Consider the following 27,135-nt stretch of genomic DNA (forward strand, 5'->3'; position numbering starts at 1 on the left):
AAGTGAAGCGGTCCTACTATGGATGTTCTGTGTTTTGCTGCATTGCTTTCGACCAATGTAGTGGGCAAGAGACAGAGATGACCTTTCATCCATGAGGAGCTAAGATGAGAGGGAACCAAGATTGGTAGATGTGAGTGTCATGGGTGCATGCATTGACTGGCTACCTCCCTTATAATGGGGAAGAAGTCCTTGGTATATAAATAGATCATTATAATTACTGATAAATAAGAATAAGCACTCCCAAAATACACAAGAATCACACTTGTTTACCTCTGGTAAAGCCACCACTCTACACTTTGGTAGTTTTAACACAGAATTAGCCAGGCTCCAAACATAGCATCTTAGATGTGCATACCATGCACATGATAATTAAAACATCATATATTGCTCATCATTAATATCACACAGCAGTACAGTGCATTTTTTCTGAGCAATCTATTGGTCAACATGGGGCACTCATTGCTTAATACTTTGGGATATTGGCTTTCTTGCAATAGAAAACTAAACTACAAACTGATCATCTTATTATTGCTGCAATTTATATAAGATGTTTATATAGTATTGAAAAGTATATCTAAGGTATAGCAATTGCCATTATTCTCTTCTAAAGATATCAGATACAATAACCAAGACAAGACTTTGTTAACTGACAGCATGAACAATGCAGAATAGTTCACATGTGAGTGCACTTACTTCATAATAGGGAGGGAACTGCTTCTGAGTATTTCGCATTGCTCTTGGAATATAGAAATTTCCTGCTACATAATACTGTTGTTGTCGAAGACTTGGTTGCACAGAACTGGGTGGAAGAACTGGACTATGTTTACGCTGCTGTCCACTACCATGACTTCCATCTTGTTGTGGTGGAGGAACCCATGGAGAAGATGCTTTTGGATGACGAGCAGCCTAATGGAGAATTATAACCTTCACATATACTGAAACACATATAGCAAATATATTCAATACAGTAAATGGAGTGCTATGTACTTGGGAAAGAACCATAACAACATACAAACTAAGAGAAGAACTAAAGAAAATGGATAACACAAATGATCTAGGATTGATTGATTGATTTATGGAGTTTTTGGCTCGAAAGCCAAGCACCGGAGCCGGTAGGCCATTCAGCGCATATTTATCTTTTAGTTTAAAAAATAAAATAAAAATAAAATTCAAGTAAAACAATTAAAACAATAGACATTCGCGAACACACACTCACAAGCATTCACACACACAATTTTAAATTTCATAAAATAAATTTATGTCTTTTAAAAACTTTAAAACGTTCTTCACACAAGCTTCCTCCCCTAAAATTTCTTTAAGAGATTAATCTGTTAAGAAATTTGCCCTGCACTTATTAGAGAATGCAGGGCACTGAACTAAAATAATGTCTTATTATCAAAACTACTTGGCAAGTGGGACATTGGGGGGGCCAGCCTTTCTACCCCACTTGCCATTAAAAATATATGTGTAATGTAGGAATGGCCAATTCTCAGTCTTGTCAAGACAATGCTTGACCTTCTGTCCAAAGGAGGACACTTCCAAGGGTTCACTAAGGGATGAATTTCTTTTAATTTATAACTGCCGTCCAGCCTTGTACATTGCTCTTGCCACTTCTTCATTGTATAACAATGGATCACTTGTTTCAAGTCCGTATGTGGGACTTTTCGGTCTGCTATATGGGTGAGCCTAGTGGCGGCTTTGGCTGCAGCATCGGCCTTTTCATTTCCAGTGACACCCACATGGGACGGCACCCAGCAAAAGTTTACTTTTATCTTCTTTCTGTTGTTTATGAGAATCAGCCATTCCTGTATTTCTTGCACTAAAAAATGATGAGGCAACAAATTATTTACACAGGATAGAACGCTTATGGAATCCGTAAAAAAAAACAATGTTCCTACCACACGGAACAGAATTAAAAACAAACTTCAGGGCGTTGCTGACTGCCAGCAGTTCAGCAGTAAAAACAGAGCTAAAATCAGGCAACTTTCTTTTGAAAACTGTGCTATCAGTTACAACAGCACAACCAACACTGTCTTGGGATTATGATCCATCTGTATAAATAAAAATTGCATCAGCATGTACTGATAAATGTTCAAAAAATTCATTTTTTAGCTCTACAGCAGTTCTGTTTTTCTTCTTTTTAAGAGGACATATTTCAGTGGGGCATCGGTTCCAAGGAGGGAATTTGGGAGGTGTGATCTCAGCAATTGTGTTAGGAACAAGTCCTACCTTCTCTGTCCCAACTTCACATCTCACTTCTAAAGGTTTCGGCAGAGTACTTTTCCTTGGAGCTCTGTCTACCGGCTGCTTTACAAATTTGAAGTTTGGATTCGGTTTGGAATATACAGGGGAGGAATTCCTGCGTCCACATACAAGCTATCCACTGGAGATGTTCTATAGGCTCCCGAACAGATCCGTAAAGCCATATTGTGGACTATATCAAGCTTCTTCAGTGAACTTTTACATGCCGATCCATAAATTTGACATCTGTAATCCATTTTGCTAAGGCACAATGTTTGGTAAAGCCTTATTAAAGTTACACGATCTGCTCCCCAGTTGAAACGAGACACTACTTTTAGTATATTAAGTCGCTGTTTGACAGAGTATACAACCTCGTTTATGTGATTTGTGAATGTCAACCTTTTATCCAATACCAGACCCAAGTATTTTACTACATCTTCATACGGTAATATGACACCCTCTAAGAATAGTGTTGGTATCTCTTCCTTGCGTCTTAGTCTGGAAAACCTTATGGCTTTGGTTTTTTCAGCAGAGAATCTGAAGCCCCTGCAATTAGCCCATGTTGTTGCTAAGTTAATAACCTCTTGAATCTTTTGGCCCGTTTCTAATGTTGTCGATTTGCTGCACACAATAGCGAAGTCATCAGCATAAGCCAATCCATGAACTCCTGTGGGAACTTGTTCTAATAAACTATTAATGGCTATGCTGAAGAGTGTTTGATTGATTGATTGATTATAAGCATTCAATCTGGTGTCGTAACTACTGGGTTATTGACACCGAAAGTAAACTCAATATATATCAACTACTAGATAAAATAAAAAATGTCCTGTATATTAAAATCAGATCAAGTTAGAGAAACCAACATCTTCAATGAAATTGAAAAGAGAGTCTTCGTCCAAGTCTTTTCCCAAAATAAAACTCAAATTAAAACTCCCAGCCCTGTCCCTGTTAAAATGTCTCTCTCTCTGTTCCACCAAGCTAGGACATTCGACCAGTAAATGTTTAACCGTTAGTGGCACCAAACAATCGCTGCAAAAAGGCTGGTAGTTACCACTCATTAAAAAGCCGTGAGAGAAGTTCGTGTGTCCAATTCGGAGGCGACACTCTGACACTTCTCTTCTACGACAGCTGGATAAATATATCCATGGATTAACAGAGTCTGTGATTTCTCTCATCTTATTAGATTCGATCAAAGACCATAAGAATTGCCAGGAAGATTTTATTGCTTTCTTAATTTCAGGCTGATAGTCGGTATCTGGAAGGGCCTTGTTAATAGGATGTTTTAATGATCCTTCTTTGGCTAACCTGTCAGCCTCCTCGTTGCCTATTATACCGACGTGGGACGGAACCCAACAAAATCTAATTAATTTTCTTTTACGACTTAATAAAAACATCCATTCTAAAATTTCTGAAACTAATGGATGGGTAGGATTATAAGAACTTAAGGCTTCCAACACACTCTTAGAATCGCTAAAAATTGTGAAACTAAAACCAGCATGGTTTACTATTCTTTTTAAAGCCATTAGAATTCCATGCATCTCAGCTGTAAAAATTGAAGCAGAGCTAGGCAATGCTCCACTGCAATTAAAACTGGGAAAAACGACTCCAAATCCAACGCCAGCATTGGATTTGGAGCCATCTGTATATATACAAACTGAATTTCTGTGATCTTCAAAGTGGGCGAGAAATATTTGTTTGATCATAGGCTCCGGTATTCCAGTCTTAGATATTTCTAAGCAGCTGCAGTGATCTACATATGGTAGCCTCCAAGGGGGAAATGCTGAATGCTTAACTGGAAGAACTTGAAATTGGGGCAAACCTAATTCTTCTAAAATATGTCTTACTCCAAGTCCAAAGGGAAGTGGACATGAAGATTTATTATTAAAATGATTAAAATTACCATTAAAAATAATTTTAAAACTTAAGGAGTTAGGAAGTCTTTGAACTCTAGTCCAGTACTTTATCATCTGGGACTGCCTCATTAAGACTAGGGGTAATTCCTCAGCATCAACAAGGAGACTTGGAATTGGTGAAGACTTGAATGCTCCTGTAGCAATCCTCACCCCAGTGTGATGAACAGCATTCAGTCTTTCTAGCTTTGTGCTTCTTGCTGACGAATATATTTCAGATCCATATAAAAGTTTGGGTATAACCAGTGCCTTATGCAACTGGAGTAGGTGTTTACGATCAGCCCCTCATTTGGTACAGGAAATAACTTTGAGAACATCTAAAACTTTCATGCATTTTATCTTAAGGTTTTTAATATGAGGCTCCCAAGATAGTTTTGGATCAAATAGCAGACCCAAAAATTTTGCCTCCTCCACGCATGAAATTCTCTGACCATATAGGTATAAATCTGGGTCAGGATGGTGACCTCTAATGTGGCAGAAATGCATCACTACTGTTTTTGATGGTGAAAAACGAAATCCATGCTCAGAGGCCCATCTAGCTACTTTATCGATTGTCAACTGTAGTTTTCGCTCTGCTACAGACATTCTAGATGCCGCAAATGATAAGGACAATTCGTCAACAAAAAGCGTAAACATTACTTCAGGCAGAATAACGGAAGTAATACCATTGATACTAAGGGCAAACAGGGTTACGTTTAATACACTACCCTGAGGAACTCCTTCTTCTTGTACCGTTAATTTGGATAGAGTATTGCCTACTCTAACTTTAAAAAGACTATTTTTTAAAAAAGCTTTGATAAAAAGTGGCAATTCACCTCTCAACCCGATGTTATGAAGAACTTTTAAAATGCCATACCTCCAGGCAGTATCATATGCCTTTTCAAGGTAAAAAAAGACAGTGATATGATGCTGCTTGGTTAATAAAGCATTGCAGATTGAATCTTCCAATCGAATCAGTACATCAGTACAAGAGTGCATTCTACAGAATCCACATTGAGCAGAAGAGATCACCCCTCTCCGTTCTAGAAACCAAACCAACCTGGCATTGACCATCTTTTCCATTAATTTACCAGGCTTGAGGAAGGGTAAAATTAAAGCTGTTTCCCAAACTTCAGGAAAATCGCTATCCTTGAAAATTTTATTTAAAACATCCAAGATAAAAACTTTAGTATTATATGACGAGTTCTTTATCATATCATATATAATTTCGTCAAGTCCAGAAGAGTTTTTACTTTTAGATAAGGCTGATAAGAATTCTTTCATGGAAAAGGGTACATTGTATGATTCACTTACATTAGCAGTGAAATCAAGATAACGAGCTTCCTCATTTGAGCGTAATTGATAATACGGTGAGTTAAGATTTTTGCTAGATACTTTGGCAAAATGCCTTGCAAAAGCTTCACTTACAGTTTTTGGATCTGAAGCAAATAATCCATTAATTTTCAAAACAGGAGGAGGGGAAGGTTTAAATTTCCCAGCTATCTTCTTTTTCTTGGCCCAAACCAACGTCATTCAAGTTTTCCATGTGATACTAGAGAGAAACTGTATCCAACATTCTCTGCAAGCTTTCTTTATATGCCATTTAAACTGAAGAGTGTAGGACTCAGAACACTTCCTTGGGGAATCCCTTCCTCTTGAAGATATGCACAAGAGAAAGAAGAGCCCACTCGGACTTTTAGATAACGGTCAGATAAGAAGTCCTTTAAACAATTGAACATATTACCCCCAATACCCCACTCTGCAACTTGCTTCAGAATGCCTCCCCACCAGGTAGTATCATACGCATTTTTCAAGTAAAAAAACACACCAATGCTAGAGTTCTCAATTGCGAAGGCATTCTCAATCTCACGAGTGATAAAAAGTAAGGGGTCCAAAGTGCACTTATTTCTTCTAAATCCAAACTGTCTGTTAGATAGCAGATTTTTAGATTCCAAAAACCAAACTAAACGTGTATTAACCATTCTTTCATAGATCTTACAAATGCAGCTTGTGAGAGCAATAGGTCTGTAACTTTGTGGGTCATGAGGGTCTTTTCTTGCCTTTAAGATTCCTATGATGATTGAAGTCTTCCAAGATTTAGGAGAAGATCCACAAAACCAAAATTTGTTCAGCACATTTAAAAGGAATTTCTTTGACGATATGGATAAGTGACCAACCATGGAATAAAGAATGTCATCCTCTCCAGGAGAGGTTGGGGAGGATAGAGATAAAGCATGATCCATTTCATCCAAGGTGAAGAGAAGATTATATGCCTCCAAGTTCGTATTAGTAGGAGGAATAATCGTGGTCTTGGCTCTAATTCTTCTGAAATCATCTGAATAATGTAGTGGGCTTGAAATATCTGCATAATGTCTTCCAAAAGCCTCTGCTACTTCTCTTGTATCTGATATAAAACAGTCATTTATCTTCAGAATGGGTAAGGGAGATGGAGTAAACTTTCCTTGTAATTTTCGAATCCTATTCCATACTAAGGTAGGGGAAGAGTCATATTTCAATTCGCTAATATATTTAATGAAGGATTCCCTCCTTGCTTTCTTGAAGATTTTCTTCTGCTTTGCTCGAGCTCTTCTGTACATTATCTTATTGACTAAACAAGGGTATCTCCGATATCTCTTATAGCAAGTTCTTGTAATCTTTCTGCTTATAGCACATTCATCGTTCCACCAGGGGACTACTGGGCGTTGAGGTTTACCAGCAGTCCTAGGAATGGAAGAGAAAGCACCAGAAAGTATCATGTCTACCAGGTAGTCATATGCATCACAGTTACTACCAAAATCACTAGTCTTATAATTAATCTCTGTGGTTCTCCTAAATAATTCCCAATTAGCCTCTCGTCTTCAATTTAGGTAAGCAACAGGAGGGAGTGTTCTTTAAATATTTGATATGGATAGGCCAGTGGTCGCTACCATGTAGATCTTCATCTATTGACCAACTGTAGTCTAATCTTAAGGATGAACAAATAGTTAGGTCTATAGCAGAACTTGAGTTCTGAAAGACATCAAACCTAGTTTTGGAAGTCATTCATCAAAATGACATCGTTACTATCAATAAATTCTTCAATTATATTGCCCCAGGGGTCACACCTTGATTCACCCCATAGAGGATGCTTGGCGTTAAAGTCACCCATTAGAATAAAAGGATCAGGGAGCTGGTCAACCAAAGATTGTAGGTCATTTAACTCAAGCTGACGGGGGTGCTTATATATGTCTACAAGTCGATCTTCCAGTTCAGGTTCCAAATATAAAGAACAAAAAGTGATCCATTTAGTGGTAAAGATTTGTACTGCACAAGCCTGCAACACCGAATGTAGGTGGACACTTCTGTGGTTTACACATTTCTTAACAATGATACCAGTACCTCCATGGGCACGGCCCCCAATCATAGGAGGAGATCTGCAAAATTTATAATTAAGTCCAACATTAGGGGATAAATTGCCAAGCATAGTTTCTTGCAGACAAAAAAACAGACACATCATGTTCTTTAAAGAGAATCCCAACCTGCTCTCGATGAGAATTAAAACCTTGCATATTCCATTGAATTATGGACATTATACTGTTTTCTTTTTCTTTTTTGGGTCTACTGGTCTGGTAAGAGAAGTCTGGGGGAGAGAGGGTTTACAAGGTGGGTTCTTTTCTAATTTCTTTGCTTTCGCGGGTGGCATCCTCCTCTCTGACGATGGTCCGACCGACGATGTAGAGTCCGGGTTATTAGTTTCTTTCTTAGATTGTTTATCGCGATTTGGGGAAGAGGATGGAGATGAGGGTGGACTGTGGAGTCTTTTACTACGCACAGCTTCAGACTCCATAGCTTCGCTTCTGTGTGGAAGTTTGACTGATTGAGAGGAGGCTTTATTAGAGGAACCCTGTGGGGTCCCAGCAATGAGAACTTTAGGTGCCCCTCTAGATGGGGCAGGAGGCATTCTCTCAACTGGGGATGGGAGAACCTCCGCAGAGGAGGGTTGACGAGTACTACAATTTCCAACTTGTGGGGAAGACCGATTTGGTCTAGTAGTGACTCTTTCATGCTGAGGCTTGGGTTCAGCATTTCCTTGATCCTCATTGCTTCTGTGCACCTCTACTGAGTGAGGCACACTAGTCAGCAATCCCTCTACTGGGGAGTCCCCCAAGTCTGGAAGAGAGATTGCCTGAGAGGAGGCTTCATTAGAAGAAGCCTGTGAGGTTTCTACAATAGAAACCTTAGGTGCCCCTCCAGATGGGGCAGGGGACACCCTTTCAACAAGGGGTGAGGAAACCTCCGCACAGGAGGCTTCAGAAGTACTAGAAATTCCTACTTGAGAAGAAGAAAGACAATTAGGTTTCATAGTTACACTTTTACACTGAGGCTTGGGTTCAGTGTTAACAGAACCATTCATATTGGCATTTTTATTTCTATTGCCTTCTACTGTTGGCTGATCCACTTTACTATTTGTTTTAACAACATCACTGTATCTTTTGGAATTACTTAATAGTCTTTTAGCATATCCTATGCTTATATGTTCTGCATGAGCTTTTAGTAGTATTTCCTGTTCCTTCTTATAAATTACACAATTCTTATTTCTGGCATCATGCTCTTCTTTACAATTTATACAAACTGTTGGGCGGGAACAATCCCCATGTTCAGGCTGAGCACATATCAAACACATTTTGTCCCTTGCACATCTGCGGGAAGGATGGCCAAAACCATAGCAGTTAAAGCACTGAAGGGGATGGGGCTTAAACTGCTTCACATGAACAATTTCTTTTTCTATCTCTACATAATGAGGTAGATCTTCACCACAAAAACTTAGGATAATCATAGAAGAACGAGGGATTTTAGCAACCTTCCAAACATTAGTTGGGCACATTTCTAAAATCTCTTCTTCATCAAAGTCATACAGATCTCTATTAAAAATTACCCCTTTGGCATAACTAAAGGTGTAGTGGGGTTTAACTTCCTTAATGTCCAATTTCTGTTTCAAGTTGAGCACCATGGCAGCTTGTTCATAAGATTTTACATGAATTAAGAAGGAATTTCTTCCAAATCGTGATACCTGGGAGTTATTCAAATTACCAGAGCCAAGGTGACTCTTCAAGAATCTTCTAAACTCGAACAAGTTAGCACGTTCTTTTGCAAGAGTGATAATGAGCCACTTAGCTGGGTTGGGAGGTCTCTGCACACTTTCCTTCATTTCCTCTACTGGGATTTCTGGATAAAAGATATCCAAGTTAGGTGGCACTCTAACAACAAGTTGGGCTGAAGATTCATTCTCATTACAATTATTATAATCCAAGCAGGCAGCAGCTGCATCCTGATTAGAAAGAAATGAGATCCAGACTAGCCAAGCTTTAAAGTTGTCAGTTAGTTTAACTCTGATCTCTTTAATTTGTTCAAATTTACGGAACTTTTCATATAAGTCTGTATAACTCTTATCAAGAGAGACATATTGTAAATGCAAGATTCTATGACTATTAGGGGCAGCATTTGATTGATTGATTTTACCAAAGTCCTTTTTCAAGCCGGAGTCGTCAACTGGGGTTTTTATTTTTGTTGAGTCAATATTGTCAACATTAGGATTGGCAATATTAGGAGAGGGATCGGGAGGTTTAGGAGGAGGATCAGGTAGTGGTGGAGGTTTAGAACATTCAGTTTCAACAGCCGCCATCATCATGTATATTTATGAGGCCACACCATATATTAAGAAAGAAAAATCAGTGCATAGAAGGAAGATACTGCAGTTGCCCGTTGCCACGCACAATAAAAGAAAAGTCTCTGCAGAGTTGGGAGGTTCCAGAAACGACTATTTACACATGCAGGGCCTCGGAGGTGAGTTTGAGACTTTGTCAACCCGGGGTTTGTCCTCTTTTGTTTTGTCCCATTTAGGATGGGTCCGGCGTAGTCACTCTGCATGTCTACTGGATAGGGAGAAAGGAAGTCAGCAGCCTAGTACCTACCTCACAAACATGCATTCCCCAGTCGGTGGGCTTTCGGCCCTCGCAGGGAGTAGTGACCTTGCGGTATACAGCCCCACTTGTCTGGGTTCAGACATGTAGCTTGGAAGGCACCAAGATACCAGAACCTTCCTTAACAAGTAGTAGAGAAAGATGGTGAAAAAGGAGAGTAGGGTAGCAAATATGAAGGATAGGGATAGGGGAATTCACAAAGGAAAAGGGTGAGGGACCCCCTATCTATTCACTACCCCAAAAACCTCATCCTAAAACAACTGTTATAGGATGAGGGCGACAAATCCTACGAATATTCCAGTCCATAATCAGTGCCAAGCTAGGGTCGTCAACAAAAAAGAGTTTTGGCTCAGTTTTCGTCTGGTAGCTCGGGGCTGACCTCTCCAGTATGGCTGGCACAGCTCAGCCCGTCCTTACTACACGGAAGCCCCCGCACTACATCAAAGTATTGGGCCTCGGGGGGGGGTTCAAATTTGGGAGGGTTTTCTCTGTAGGGCTTGTGTCTAGGACTTTTGTGGAGTATTGATTTTGGTGGTCTGTTTTGAAGAGCTTGCTCAGTGATCTCAATGTATATGTATTTACATAGTTGTATTTTGTGGGAAGAGAGCTATGCTCGTAGTGACCCATTGTTGTATCTTTCCACATCCAGTTTTTTCTTAAAGTCATGTATAGTTTTAGCACTCACTGTTCCTCTTTCAGTTTGTTCCATAAATCTATTACTCTGCGTGAAAAGCTATTCTTTTTTCAGATATCTTCTGTAACTGTCTTTCTTAAGTTTCTTCTCGTGTCCTCTTGTATTTCTTTGGTCCCATTTTAGTAGGTCATCCCTATCAAGAATTTCCATCATTTTCATAATTTTGTAAATGGTTATCAAATCGCCTCTTTCTCTTCTTTGTTCCAAGGTTGGTAAATTTAGTTTGTCCAATCTTTTTCGATGTCAAATTGCAAAGTATTGGTGCCACCTTTGTCATTGCTCTTTGAATTCTTTCTAGTTTATGATTTTTTTTGGTACTAGGTGTCCATTAAGATGCTGTTTTCCAATTCTGGTCTTATCAATGTAACTTGTATTTTCTTTACCATTTCTTCATCTATGTACTCAAAGGCCACTTTCATTGATTTCAATAAGTTAAAAGTTTCTCCGACTAATTTATTGACATGTTTGTCTGGTGTCATGTCATTTGAGATAGTTACTCCTAGGTCCCTTTCTGAGTTTACATTTTTTATTTCCTTTGTACTAATTTTATAGTGACCCAAGATTCTACATACATACATACATGTACCAAGGCCTTTTCCCCCTTTCGAGGGAGGTAGCCAAAAAGAAAAAGGCATAAAACCATTCCCACCCATTCCATCCCTAAATACACTCCACACCCCTCCACCCTCCCTCTTATCTTAGCACCTCCTGGATGACGGGTCATCCCTGCACCTTGTCCACTACCCTGGGTCACAAGCAGTGTTGCAAGTCACAGCACATCCAGAGCAAGGCCACTTCATTAAATCGGCAACCCCCCTCTCTGTCCACTCATGCAGAAAAGGAGAAGACGGGGAGAAATCCCGTCGGACTACATCAAATTTTTCTCACACATACTACCACACCCCCCATCCCCCCGCCCATTCCACCTCATGCATCACAACATCATCCATATACAATCATTCTCCATTCACCCCTGTCTTCTGTCCTCTCCCGTCCTTCCTCAACAGACATTCCCCTCTTCCCTAAAGTCCCCTTCACCCCATCCATCTATCTCATCCTGGGACGTTCCCTCATGTTCACTCCCTCCACATCTGCCTTCCATACCTCTTTTACTAGTCTTTCTTCACTCATTCTTTCCATGTGTCCAAACCATCCTAATACTCTTTCATCAATCCTATCTCCCAACTCCCTTTCCACCCTTGTTCTCCTCCTCACCTCCTCATTTCTCACTCTATCTAGCCTAGTAACCCCTACCATACTTCTCAGACACCTCATCTCAAACACATTCAAACTCCTTCTCTCTTCTACTTTTATATTCCATGTTTTTGCCCCATACAGTGCTGTTGGCACAATCACTCCTTCATACAGTCTCCTCTTAGCATCCATTCCCAAATGTCTATTCCTCATTACACTTTTTAATCCACCAAGGCATTTACTTGCTTCTCTCAATCTACATTCTATCTCCACCTTCACTCCACCTTTTCCTGCCACATTTGCACCCAAGTATCTAAAACTATCCACTTCCTCCAGTCGCTCTCACTTTATGCTCACTTCCAGTCTGCTGCCCCTTTCACCCCTTGTACATCTCATCACCTTACTTTTACCCACATTTATCTTCAGCTTTCTTCTTTCACACACTCTCCCAAACTCTGTCACCAACTTCCTCAATCCCTCCTCCGATCCTGACACAAGCGCAGTGTCGTCCGCAAACAACAGCTGGCTCACCTCCCACTTTTCTCCATTTTCTTTAACCATCTCCAATCCCTGACCCACTACCCTTGCATTTACCTCTCGCACCACCCCATCCATGTATTACTTGAAGAGCCAGGGCGACATAACATCCTTGACGAAGTCCCACCTTTACCTCGAACCACTCACTCTCTCCATTTCTAATCCTGACACATGCTCTACTACTCTTGTAAAAACTCTTGACAGCTCCTAGAAGTTTTCCTCCTATCTCTTATATCCGCAAAACCTCCCACAGTGCCTTCCTGTCTACCCTGTCATAAGCTTTTTCCAGATCCATAAAAGCCCAAAACACATCCTTCCCCTTTCCTATAGCTTTCTCACATATCTGTCTTACCACAAAAATCTGATCTACACAACCTCTACCCGTCCTACATCCACACTGTTCCTCACTAATTACTCCCTCTGTTCCTCTCCTAATCCTCTCATTCAAGATCCTCCCATAATGGTATGGTATGGTATGATATTTAGGCCAGTGGCCAGGCACTGGGACCGAGGAGGTCATTCAGCACCGTCATGACTGATTGGTGAGGAGTGGGTAAAAGATTAAAATTTGATATATAAAATCATTAACCTCTTCTATACGGTGCTGCCTACGTAGGTGGCATGAGGAGCAAGTGGATACGCGAGGCTGCCATATCGGCATCTTGATTATAATTATTGTAGTTGTCCCTGCATAACTGACATACTCTCTAAACTGGCTTCATCACATTTTCTATGGTTATCAAAATTCACGGGTGAAAGAGAGAACGATCGATATAAGCGGTGACTATTTCTTATGCGAGTACAGATGCTCCTCAACTTACGTTTTAGTTACGTTCCGAACGGCCGAACGTAAGTTGAAAATGAACGTAAGTTGTTACTGTACTATACATCGATAAATTCTATTACCGTATCTTATAAAACACCCCTAAATCATTAATTAAACACATAACATTGTAAAATGATAACATTAATTTCAAATAGATTAAATTCAAGCAACATAAATTGAAATGGTGGAGGAGGAGGAGGAGGGGAGGAGGAGGAGGCAAGGCATTTTCAGTTTGTTGTCTGCACAATGTAAACAATGGACGCAGCATCATGCGCAAGTATCGTTTGAACTACGGAGAGCGCGGTAAACTAAAAAATTCACTCAAAATTTTTTTTTTACAATTTTTTTTTTTACCGTCAGTTCAAACGTAAAATTGAAAAAACGTAAAACGAATGAACGTAAGTAGAGGAGCGTCTGTATTATGACGCAACATTGTATGTCTGGCAGCTAATGCTGCCCGCGAGATTTTGGCCCGGAGTGAAGTGGTTAAATTTGGTTAAAAAATAAATAGATAAAATGTAGAAGTAAATAAAATTGTTTTGATAGAGATCTAAATTTCATTGAAAAGATTTGTTTCTTTTAAAAATCCAAAAAGTTGATCAATATCAGCTTCTTCACCCAAAATCTCTTTGAGAGATTTTGAGTGAAGATTGTACTTCGTCTTTATATTCAAAAACTTTGGGCAGTGCACCAGAATGTGCTCAACTGACATCAAAGTGCCACAATGAGCACACTCAGGTGCATCGCCGCTATCCAGGATGAATTTATGGGTTAGGCGGGTGTGTCCAATCCTTAATCTGGTTAAAATAACCTGCTTTTTACGGTTCAAGTTAAAATCAGAGACCCATGGATTTATGGAATTTCTAATATTTTTATATTTCTTATTATTAGCTCAAACTGGGGAAGACCATTGCTCTTGCCATTTGTTTAAAATATGGGATCTTATTATTCTTTTCATGTCAGAATGTGATATCTTGGTATTTGGCATGTTGTTACATTGTGCAGTTTCCTTTGCTTCCTTGTCCGCTAGTTCATTACCGTGGATGGAACCCATGATGTGTGATGGAACCCAGCAGAAATGAACCTCTTTGTGTCGGCAGGAAATATGAAATAGCCACTCCTGAGGTTTTCGTATTAAAGGGTGAAAGCTATTAAAACAGCTAATACTGTCCAAGACACTCTTTGAATTACAATAAATTACAAATGCATCTCCTTTGGTTTCATGTATTACTTTTAAAGCATGATTAATTGCTTTTATTTCTGCAGTAAATATGGAGGCCGAATCAGGAAGTTTAGATAAGTATGATGTGTCATCATGGATGACAGCATATCCAACTCCATTATTCGATTTGGATCCATCAGTATAAATCTTTATGTGTTCTTCATGTATTTTATCGTGTTCTAAAAATATAGACTTCACCTGCTCAATGGGAGTGTTCCTTTTGGTCTCTATAGAGCATTTTGATATTTCAGGGGTAATCCAAGGGGGAATATGTGGATGGCCCACTTGAAAAATGTTCTGGGTCTTGATAGATATATCTTCTACTTGTTCATTCATTCTGACTTGAAGGGGTTTTGAAGATCTAGAACCTTTAAAATCATCACCATTTACATTTTTGATAATATCAAAGGCAGGGTTTTTACGGTCTGTCTTGATCTTAAATAAAAGTCTTAGTCCTAGTTCCTCTCTACGAAGGTCAAGTGGCAGTTCACCAGAATCTACATAAATGCTTTCTACTGATGTTCTAAATGCCCCTGAGCATATTCTAAGGCCCATATTATGAACTGTGTCAAGTTCCTTCAGTCTAGTTTTGCAAGCGGAGGAATAAATTTGACAACCATGATCAATTTTAGATCGGCAAAGAGTATTGTATAACATTAACAGTGATCTTTTATCTGCTCCCCAACTAAAGCTAGATATAACTTTCAAGATGTTCATTGATTTCCTGGCTTTTGTCTTCAGGGTATCAATATGGCTGGTCCAAGTCAATTTTGAGTCAAAAATCATGCCAAGAAATTTTATCTCTTCTTCATATGGTAAAATGGTTCCATTTAGATTTAAGATTGGAATTACTTCTCTTCGTCTACGTCGAGTAAAACGTATAGCAGTGGTTTTTATGGTTCAGATTTTAATGCCCCATGAGTCAGCCCATCAACTAACAGCATTAATTGAATTTTGTAAATGCTTGCAGGCTGTAATAGCATCATAGCTTGTACAATAAATTGCCAAGTCATCCACAAAAAGGGAGCTCTTTACAGGTGGTGTAATTTCTTCCAAGATATTATTTATTGCCACAGCAAAACAAGTGACACTCAAGACACTTCCTTGGAGGACACCCTCCTTCTGAATAAATGGTTTCGAGAGACTATTGCCAACTCTAACCTTTAATAATCTATCAGATAAAAATGAGTTAATGAATCTCAGCATATTACCTTGGATGCCTATTTTATTTAGTTGTTGGATAATTCCTAATCTCCAAGTTGTGTCATAGGCTTTCTCGAGATCAAAGAAAACACCTATTGTTTGACATTGTTTTGAGAATCCTTGTTGAATTTGGTTGGATAGTCTCAGCAGTGGGTCCAGCGTGGATCTGTTCTTACGGAAACCAAACTGGTAGGGTGAAAGTTTGTTTTCAGATTCTAAGTACCAAACAAGTCTGGTATTTATCATCTTTTCCATTAACTTGCAGACACAACTGGTTAAGGCTATGGGCCTGTAGCTAGATGGATCAAAAGGATTCTTATTGGGCTTTCTGATAGGTATTATAATGGCAGTTTTCCAGATTTTAGGTAATATACCTGTCTCCCAGGTTCTGTTGAAGATGTTTAAAAGAAAGGTCTTAGCATCTTCTGGGAGATTCTTGATCATTTTGTATAATATTGTGTCTTCACCAGGGGTTGTAGTTTTTGTGCAGGAAAGAGCTTCTTTAAATTCTTGTAGGGAGAATTTTACGTTATAGATTTCTCTGCTATTTGAGTTGAGATCCAGAGAAATCTGAGCATTTTGAATTTTCTGAGATTCGGGTGAGTGATTTTCTGGACTAGAAATTTTGGAGAAGTATTCACCTAAATTTTCTGCAACATCATATGGATCTGTAATGAGTGTGTTATTTATTTTAAGCGTAGGTAGAGGTGAGGGAACAAACTTGCTACTAAGTTTTCGCACTTTTCTCCACACTATGCTCAAAGGGGTTTTAGAGTTAATTCCATTTATGTACTGAGGCCATGATTCTCACTTTGATTTCTTGAAGTGTTTGCGTTGCTTAGCAAGAGCACGTTTATATATAATCTTGCTCTGTGTTGAACCGCTATTTTTATATTGTTGGTAACATTTTCGAGTTATCTTTCTCAGTACTCCACAGGTTTTGTTCCACAATGGTACTGTAGGTCTACTGGGTTTCCCTTTAGTTTTTGGAATAGCAATCTCAGCACTTTTTAAGACTGCTTCAGTAAGAAATTTATATGCTTCTATATGACTGTCAAAAGTTTCAAAATCTTGATCTAAAACTATATAATTTTTATATATATTCCAGTCAGCTTCCTGAACCTTCCATTTAGGGGGACATTCTGTTGGGGTATTTTTGACATACTTGAGATGGATGGGGACGTGGTCACTTCCATTAAGATACTCATTGACAGACCATATAAAATCGAGATGGATGGATGATGAACATACACTTAGATCAATGGCACTGGTTGTATTATTGTGAGTGTTATGGTAAGTCATGGATCCATCATTATACAAGGTGATAGGATTATTGTCAATAAACTTCTCAATTAATTTTCCCTCAGCATTTAATATGCTACCTCCCCAGAGAGGATAATGAGAGTTGAAGTCACCAAGCAATAAAAATGGGCTTGGGAGCTGGTTAGTTAGGTCTTGTATGTCATGTTCTGTGAAGCCACATTTAGGTGGAAGATAAAGAGAACATATAGTAATCTTCTTATCTAGTATAGTTTCAACAGCCACAGCTTGCAGAGATGTCACAAGATTTAAGACTGTGTGTGGTATTGATTTATGAATTATTATTGCTGCTCCACCATGGGCAATATCTCCTGGAGGAGGAGGTGAATGGTATATAGAGTAGTTTAATCCAGGATTATACGGGTTATTGCCTATCTTTGTCTCCTGTAAACAAATTATTCCTGGATTAAAATCATGTAGTATGATCTTTAGCTGTTCAGATCTGGCTCTTATTCCTTTGCAGTTCCACTGTAGGATATCTTTGAATTTGGAATAGGTTATTTTTTCCCTCTGACAGACATACTTCCCTTAGAGGGAGTAGTTTGTTGGGGATTGAAGTTTTTCTGTAGTTTTTTTATCCTGGAAGGTTGAGATTCTTTCAGCCTTTCATGAGTACTTGATAGGGGAAGGTTCTCAAGAAGATTTTTCGGGGATGCACAGGAGTTGGTAGACTTCCCTTGGCAGTCTGGAGAGACATTCTCCGCATTTTCCATCTTGCCAGTAGTTTGGGGAAGCAGTATGGAAGTAGTATCTTCAGGTGTAGTATTATCTGTTTCCATGAGTGAGTCAAATGTATTGGAGGTATCACAATCAGAGTTTGTTGTGTTCTCTTTGTTTTTTGCTCTGTTTTTGACGGGTGGTTCTAGGAATCCATCAGAGTCTTCAGCCCTGTCGATTTGTTTATTTTTTATTGTTATTATTTTAGATTTTGTTTCTAGTTTCAGATCCTTTTCTTTTTCATCAACTGATCTACTATTAGGTGGTATATTCTGATTTTCTTGCTTAGCAGATATGTTGCTGGTGGTTCGAGGGTTGTTTTGTGAGCTAGCTTTTTTAATTTTTGAATGGTTATTAGGATCAGGCAAGATATTATCATGATCCACACTATTAATAGGGTTTGTTGTAGCACTATTGTTAGGTATTGGAGTCTGGGTTTTGGGATTTCCAGTTAAAACATCCTTGTGTGCGACAGTGTTACGATTTGACAAGTTATTATCTAATTATATTTTCATTTTCTTTACTATGTCAGCATAGGTTGAGTTGGGGTTTCTATTGTCTCCCATTAGTTTCCGCTTTGCATTGCCAATACTGTTATGTTTAGAATTGGCTATTTCGAGGATGTCTTGTTCAAATTTAAAACGTGAGCATTCCTTAGATCTAGGGGAGTGATTACCAGAGCAATGGAGGCAGTATGGAACGTTTGTACAGATACTGTCTTCCCTATGCTCTTCAGAACATTTGTCACATTTTTTGTTATTGTTACATTTTGAGATAATATGGCCACATTCTAAGCAGTTGTAACATTGAGTTGGGCGTTGCTTATATTTCTTGACTGAATCTTGAGTGTTTGATGACTATTACATCAGGGAGGACTGTGGTAGAGAAAGATAAGAGGATGGAGTTATTATTTCCTCTTAGCTTTTTTTATTTCATGTACATTCTCAGGGCACATTTTCAAAATTTCTTCTTCGGAGAAATCATATACGTCTTCAGAGAAAATAATTCCCTTGTAGGTATTGAAGCTCTTATGGGGTGTTATTTGCTTTATGTTGCCATGATTGGTGGGTCTGAAGTTTGATAGAAGCTTGGCTTGGGTATCATTACCTGCTTTTATCAGGATACTCTTGCCATATTTCTTTAGGTTTTCATAAGGGACAGTACCTATTTTATTTTCAATACATTCTGAGGCTCTCAAGAAGTTCTCCCTGTCCTCTCTGTATGTTGCAATGTACCAGAGTATGGCAGGAGACTTTCTAGGGGGCATGCTTTGAACTGTTTCTTCTTTTTTTGGAATAAAGTCATATTTCTCATTTTTCAAGTTGTCTATATTAAATAGGCGAGCTTTGATCATGGAATCATTAACACGGTGGTTATTTAATCCACTCAATTTTTCAAGTGCAGATTTATTTTCATCAAATACTACGTACCCGGTAGCAGTCATATGAACTACCATCATTTGAAAGTTTCAGTCTGATTCATTCCACTCTTCCATATTTATTGCTTAAGAGGTAAACCTCTTCATAATCAAGAGTCAAGCAAATATTTGAGCAGAAAAGTACTCTGCTCTTTGGATTACCACCAGTAATTTTATCACCCTGGTGTCCTGGTGATTTCTGTTGAGAGTGTTCAGAAGAATGGTCCTTAGGTGGTTGATTGATTTATGGAATTTTTGGCTCGAAGGCCAAGCGCCGGAGCCGGTTGGCCATTCAGCGCATATTTATCTTATGGATAAAAATTTATTTAAAACAATAAACATCCACGAACACACATCAGCAACATACACTCACAAGCATTCATATACACAATTTTAAATTTCATAAAATAAATTTATGTCGTTTAAAAACTTTAAAACATTCTTCAAACGAGTTTCTTCTCCTAAAATTTGTTTATAAGATAAATCTATTAAAAAATTTGCCCTGTGCTTGTTAGAGAATGCAGGGCACTGAACTACAATGTGTTTAATTGTTAAAATTACTTGGCCAGTGGGACATTGGGGGGGCCAGCCTTTCTGCTCCACTTGCCATAAAAAATCTATGAGTGATATGGGAATGGCCAATTCTTAATCTTGTCAAGACAATACTTGACCTTCTGTCCAAAGGAGGACACTTCCAAGGGTTCACTAAGGGGTGAATCTCTTTTAGTTTATAACTACCGTCCAGCCTTGTCCATTCTTCTTGCCACTTCCCCATTGTGTAACAATGAATCACTTCTTTGAAGTCCGTATGTGGGACTTTTCGGTCTGTTACATGGCTGAGCCTAGTGGCGGCTTTGGCTGCAGCATCGGCCTGTTCATTTCCAGAGATACCCACATGGGACGGCACCCAGCAAAAGTTTACTTTTATCTTCTTTCTGTTGTTGATTAGAATTAACCAGTCCTGTATTTCTTGGATTAAAAAGTGAAGAGGCAAAAATGTATTTACAGAGGTTAAAATGCTCATGGAGTCTGTAAAAATAACAACGTTCTTGTTGCATGGAACAGAATTAAAAACAAATTTGAGGGCGTTGCTGACTGCCTGCAGTTCAGCCGTAAAAACAGAGCTAAAATCAGGCAACTTTCTCTTTAAAACTGTGCTATCAGTTACAACAGCACAACCAACACCATCTTGGGATTTTGATCCATCTGTATAAATAAAAATTGCATCAGCATGTACTGATAAATGTTCTAAAAATTCACTTTTTAGCTCTACAGCACTTCTATTTTTCTTCTTTTTAAGAGGACATATTTCAGTGGGGCATCGGTTCCAAGGAGGGAATTTGGGAGGCGTGATCTCAGCAATTGTATTAGGAACAAGTCCTACCTTCTCTGTCCCAACTTCATATCTCACTTCTAAAGGTTTCGGCAGAGTACTTTTCCTTGGAGCTCTGTTTACCGGCTGCTTTACAAATTTGAAGTTTGGATTCAGTTTGGATGTCAAGACCCGAGATATATATCTAAGGCTTAACCCATTCAACTCCGATGACAATATTCTTGTCATTTGGTCAAATAAAACAAAAAATCATAATAAAACAACAAAATGTTTGATGATCAAACAGCACCAGAAAAATATGACGTCATCAGTCCTCCTCGGGGAGGACTGATGACGTCATATTTTTCTGGTGCTGTTTGATCATCAAACATTTTGTTGTTTTATTATGATTTTTTGTTTTATTTGACCAAATGACAAGACATCTTGTCATCGGAGTTGAATGGGTTAATTCCTCCCTGCGAATATACAGGGGAGGAATTCCTGCGTCCACATACAAGCTATCCACTGGAGATGTTCTATAGGCTCCCGAACAGATCCGTAAAGCCATATTGTGGACTATATCAAGCTTCTTCAGTGAACTTTTACATGCCGATCCATAAATTTGACATCCGTAATCCATTTTGCTAAGGCACAATGTTTGGTAAAGCCTTATTAAAGTTACACATTCTGCGCCCCAGTTGAAATGAGACACTACCTTTAGTATATTAAGTCGCTGTTTAACAGTGTATACAACCTCATTTATGTGATTTGTGAATGTCAACCTTTTATCCAAAACCAGACCCAAGTATTTTACTTCATCTTCATACGGTAATATGACACCCTCTAGGAATAGTGTTGGTATCTCTTCCTTGCGTCTTAGTCTGGAAAACCTTATGGTTTTGGTTTTTTCAGCAGAGAATCTGAAGCCCCTGCAATTAGCCCATGCTGTTGCTAAGTTAATAACCTCTTGAATCTTTTGGCCCGTTTCTAATGTTGTCGATTTGCTGCACACAATAGCGAAGTCATCAGCATAAGCCAATCCATGAACTCCTGTGGGAACTTGTTCTAATAAACTATCAATGGCTATGCTGAAGAGTGTAGGACTCAGAACACTTCCTTGGGGAATCCCTTCCTCATGAAGATATGCACAAGAGAAAGAAGAGCCAACTCGGACTTTTAGATAACGGTCAGACAAGAAGTACTTTAAACAATTGAACATATTACCCCCGATACCCCACTCTGCAACTTGCTTCAGAATGCCTCCCCACCAGGTAGTATCGTACGCATTTTTCAAGTCAAAAAACACACCAATGCTAGAGTTCTGAATTGCGAAAGCATTCTGAATCTCACGGGTGATAAAAAGTAAGGGGTCCAGAGTGCACTTATTTGTTCTAAATCCAAACTGTCTGTTAGATAGGAGATTTTTAGATTCTAAAAACCAAACTAAACGCGTATTAACCATTCTTTCATAGATCTTACAAATGCAGCTAGTGAGAGCAATAGGTCTGTAACTTTGTGGGTCATGAGAGTCTTTTCCTGCCTTTAACCCCTTCCATATGGTGCCGCACACGTAGGCGTCATGAGGAGCAAGTGGATTCGCGATGTTGCCATATCGGCGTCTTGATTTTATTTATTGTAGTCGCCCCTGTGTTTTTACATTCTCCTAAATGTGCCCTGAATCCCATTCTCTGTGGTTTTCAAAATTCGTGGGTGAAAGAGAGAACGATCGATATAAGCAGTGACTATATTTTATGATGCGAGTATTATTACGACACATCGTACGGCTGGCATTGGCTGCTGCCCGCGAGATTTAAGTCCCACAGTGAAGTGGTTAAGATTCCTATGATGATTGAAGTCTTCCAAGATTTAGGAGATCCACAAAACCAAAATTTGTTCAGCACATTTAAAAGGAATTTCTTCGACGATATGGATAAGTGACCAACCATGGAATAAAGAATGTCATCCTCTCCAGGAGAGGTTGGGGAGGATAAAAATAAAGCATGATCCATTTCATCCAAGGTGAAAAGAAGATTATATGCCTCCGAGTTCGTATTGGTAGGAGGAATAATCGTGGTCTTGGCTCTAATTCTTCTGAAATTATCTGAATAATGTAGTGGGCTTGAAATATCTGCATAATGTCTTCCAAAAGCCTCTGCTACTTCTCTTGTATCTGATATAAAACAGTCATTTATCTTCAGAATGAGTAAAGGAGATGGAGTAAACTTTCCTTGTAATTTTCGAATCCTATTCCATACTAAGGTAGGGGAAGAGTCATATTTCAATTCGCTAATATATTTAATGAAGGATTCCCTCCTTGCTTTCTTGAAGATTTTCTTCTGCTTTGCTCGAGCTCTTCTGTATGTTATCTTATTGACTAAACAAGGGTATCTCCGATATCTCTTATAGCAAATTCTTGTAATCTTTCTGCTTAAAGCACATTCATCGTTCCACCAGGGGACTACTGGGCGTTGAGGTTTACCAGCTGTCCTAGGAATGGAAGAGAAAGCACCAGAAAGTATCATGTCTACCAGGTAGTCATATGCATCACAGTTACTACCAAAATCACTAGTCTTATACTTAATCTCTGTGGTTCTCCTAAATAATTCCCAATTAGCCTCTCCTGTCTTCCATTTAGGTAAGCAAGAGGAGGGAATGTTCTTTAAATATTTGATATGGATAGGCCAGTGGTCGCTACCATGTAGATCTTCATCTATTGACCAACTGTAGTCTAATCTTAAGGATGATGAACAAATAGTTAGGTCTATAGCAGAACTTGAGTTCTGAAAGACATCAAACCTAGTTTTGGAAGTCATTCATCAAAATGACATCGTTACTATCAATAAATTCTTCAATTATATTGCCCCAGGGGTCACACCTTGATTCACCCCATAGAGGATGCTTGGCGTTAAAGTCACCCATTAGAATAAAAGGATCAGGGAGCTAGTCAACCAAAGATTGTAGGTCATTTAACTCAAACTGAAGGGGGTGCTTATATATGTCTACGAGTCGATCTTCCAGTTCAGGTTCCAAATACAAAGAACATAAAGTGATCCATTTGGTGGTAAAGATTTGTACTGCACAAGCCTGCAACACCGAATGTAGGTGGACACTTCTGTGGTTTACACATTTCTTAACAATGATACCAGTACCTCCATGGGCACGGCCCCCAATCATAGGAGGAGATCTGTAAAATTTATAATTAAATCCAACATTAGGGGATAAATTGCCAAGCATTGTTTCTTGCAGACAAAAAAACAGACACATCATGTTCTTTAAAGAGAATCCCAACCTGCTCTCGATGAGAATTAAAACCTTGAATATTCCATTGAATTATGGACATTATACTGTTTTCTTTTTCTTTTTTGGGTCTGGCAAGAGAAGTCTGGGGGAGAGAGGGTTTACAAGGTGGGTTCTTTTCTAATTTCTTTGCTTTCGCTGGTGGCATCCTCCTCTCTGACAATGGTCCGACCGACGATGTAGAGTCCGGGTTATTAGTTTCCTTCTTAGATTGCTTATCACGATTTGGGGAAGATGGAGACGAGTGTGGACTGTGGAGTCTTTTACTGCGCACAGCTTCAGACTCCATAGCTTTGCTTCTGTGCGCCTCAACTGAGTGAGGCACATCAGTCTGTGATCCCTTTATTGGGGAGCCCCCCCCCCCCAAGTTTGGAAGTTTGACTGATTGAGAGGAGGCTTTATTAGAGGAACCCTGTGGGGTCCCAGCAATGAGAACTTTAGGTGCCCCTCTAGATGGGGTAGGAGACATTCCCTCAACTGGGAATGGGAGAACCTCCACAGAGGAGGGTTGACGAGTACTACAATTTCCAACTTGTGGAGAAGAAGGATTAGGTCTAGTAGTGACTCTTTCATGCTGAGGCTTGGGTTCAGCATTTCCTTGATCCTCATTGCTTCTGTGCACCTCTACCGAGTGAGGCACAGTCAGCAATCCCTCTACTGGGGAGTCCCCCAAGTCTGGAAGAGAGATTGCCTGAGAGGAGGCTTCATTAGAAGAAGCCTGTGGGGTTTCTACAATAGAAACTTTAGGTGCCCCTCCAGATGGGGCAGGGGACACCCTTTCAACAAGGGGTGAGGAAACCTCCGCACAGGAGGCTTCAGAAGTACTAGAAATTGCTACTTGAGAAGAAGAAATACTATTAGGTTTCATAGTAACACTTTCACACTGAGGCTTGGGTTCAGTGTTAACAAAAGAACTTATATTGGCATTTTTATTTCTATTGGGTTCTACAATTGGCTGATCCACTTTACTATTTGTTTTAACAACATCACTGTATCTTTTGGAATTACTTAATAGTCTTTTAGCATGTCCTACACTTATATGTTCTGCATGAGCTTTTAGTAGTATTTCCTGTTCCTTCTTATAAATTACACAGTTCTTATTTCTGGCATCATGCTCTTCTTTACAATTTATACAAACTGTTGGGCGGGAACAATCCCCATGTTCAGGCTGAGCACATATCAAACACACTTTGTTTCTTGCACATCTGCGGGAAGGATGGCCAAAACCATAGCAGTTGAAGCACTGAAGGGGACGGGGCTTAAACTGCTTCACATAAACAATCTCTTTTTCTATCTCTACATAATGAGGTAGATCTTCACCACAAAAACTTACGATAATCATAGAAGAATGAGGGATTTTAGCAACCTTCCAAACATTAGTTGGGCACATTTCTAAAATCTCTTCTTCATCAAAGTCATACAGATCTCTATTAAAAATTACCCCTTTGGCATAACTAAAGGTGTAGTGGGGTTCAACTTCCTTAATGTCCAATTTCTGTTTCAAGTTAAGCACCATGGCAGCTTGTTCATAAGATTTTACATGAATTAAGAAGGAATTTCTTCCAAATCGTGATACCTGGGAGTCAGTCAAATTACCAGAGCCAAGATGACTTCAAGAATCTTCTAAACTCGAACAAGTTAGCACGTTCTTTTGCAAGAGTGATAATGAGCCACTTAGCTGGATTGGGAGGTCTCTGCACACTTTCCTTCCTTTCCTCTACTGGGATTTCTGGATAAAAGATATCCAGGTTAGGTGGCACTCTACCAAGTTGGGCCGAAGATTCATTCTCATTACAATTATTATAATCCAAGCAGGCAGCAGCTGCATCCTGATTAGAAAGAAATGAGATCCAGACTAGCCAAGCTTTAAAGTTGTCAGTTAGTTTAACTCTGATCTCTTTAATTTGTTCAAATTTACGGAACTTTTCATATAAGTCTGTATAACTCTTATCAAGAGAGACATATTGTAAATGTAAGATTCTATGACTATTAGGGGCAGCATTTGATTGATTGATTTTACCGAAGTCCTTTTTCAAGCCGGAGTCGTCAACTGGGGTTTTTATTTTTGTTGAGTCAATATTGTCAACATTAGGATTGGCAATATTAGGAGAGGGATCAGGGGGTTTAGGAGGATCAGGTAGTGGTGGAGGTTTAGAACATTCAGTTTCAACAGCCGCCATCATCGTGTATATTTATGAGGCCACACCATATATTAAGAGAGAAAGAGCAATGTATAGCAGGAAGATACTGCAGTTGCCTGTTGCCACACGCAATAAAAGAAAAGTCTCTGCAGAGTTCCAGAAACGACTATTTACACATGCAGGGCCTTGGAGGTGAGTTAGAGACTTTGTCAACCCGGGATTTGTCCTCTTGTTTTGTCCCATTTAGGATGGGTCCGGCGTAGTCACTGCATGTCTACTGGATAGGGAGAAAGGAAGTCAGCAGCCTAGTACCTACCTCACAAACATGCATTCCCCAGTCGGTGGGCTTTCGGCCCTTGCAGGGAGTAGTGACCTCGCGGTATACATCCCCACTTGACTGGGTTCAGACATGTAGCTTGGAAGGCACCAAGATACCAGAACCTTCCTTAACAAGTAGTAGAGAAAGATGGTGAAAAAGGAGAGTAGGGTAGCAAATATGAAGGGTAGGGATAGGGGAATTCACAAAGGAAAAGGGTGAGGGACCCCCTATCTATTCACTACCCCAAAAACCTCATCCTAAAACAACTGTCATAGGATGAGGGCGACAAATCCTACGAGTATTCCAGTCCATAATCAAAGCCAAGCTAGGGTCATCAACAAAAAGACTTTTGGCTCAGTTTTCGTCTGGTAGCTTGGGGCTGACCTCTCCAGTATGGTTGCACCTGGCTGGCACAGCTCAGCCCGTCCTTACTACATGGAAGCCCCCCCACTACATCTAAGTACTGGGCCTCGGGGGGGGGGGGGAGGTCCTTAGGTGGGCTGGAGTCATTATCGGAAGAAGCTGGGGTTGCAGGGAGTTGGTCCAGTTCCGAGTTCAAGCCAGGGTCGTTATTATTTATGGGTTTGTCTTGACCGTAATGAGGGTGACCTTACTGGGGGCGGTTCCCCAGTCAGGTAGAAATGAGGCATTTTCCTCATTCATCACTCTCATTTTCTTAGCATTTCCCACTGCAGCTATCTTTCCCTCCCTATCCTCCTTCACATTTAACAACTCCCTAAAATATTCTGCCCATCTTCCCCTTACTGCCTTCTCTTTCATTATCATCTCTCCATCTGCACCTTTTGCCTTTTCTTCTCTACTTGATTTGCCTCCTCTTCCTCTCTT

At 39.6% G+C, this 27,135-nt stretch overlaps 1 protein-coding gene across 5 annotated transcripts in view; it reads right to left on the bottom strand.

Annotated features, from left to right (window-relative positions):
- LOC143041758 (tudor domain-containing protein 7-like) overlaps positions 1 to 27,135 on the bottom strand; it is a 566,748-nt gene that overhangs the window by 431,910 nt on the left and 107,703 nt on the right. For all 5 annotated transcript variants that reach the window (XM_076213779.1, XM_076213782.1, XM_076213783.1 and 2 more), the window contains exon 5: positions 694 to 906. In XM_076213779.1, the coding sequence (XP_076069894.1) occupies positions 694 to 906 (213 nt within the window). The remainder of the gene's footprint in view (positions 1 to 693; positions 907 to 27,135) is intronic.

The sequence above is a fragment of the Oratosquilla oratoria genome, chromosome 32 (assembly GCF_046742065.1).
Source record: "Oratosquilla oratoria isolate Oo_2021 chromosome 32, ASM4674206v1, whole genome shotgun sequence".
Classification (NCBI taxonomy): Eukaryota; Metazoa; Arthropoda; class Malacostraca; order Stomatopoda; family Squillidae; genus Oratosquilla; species Oratosquilla oratoria.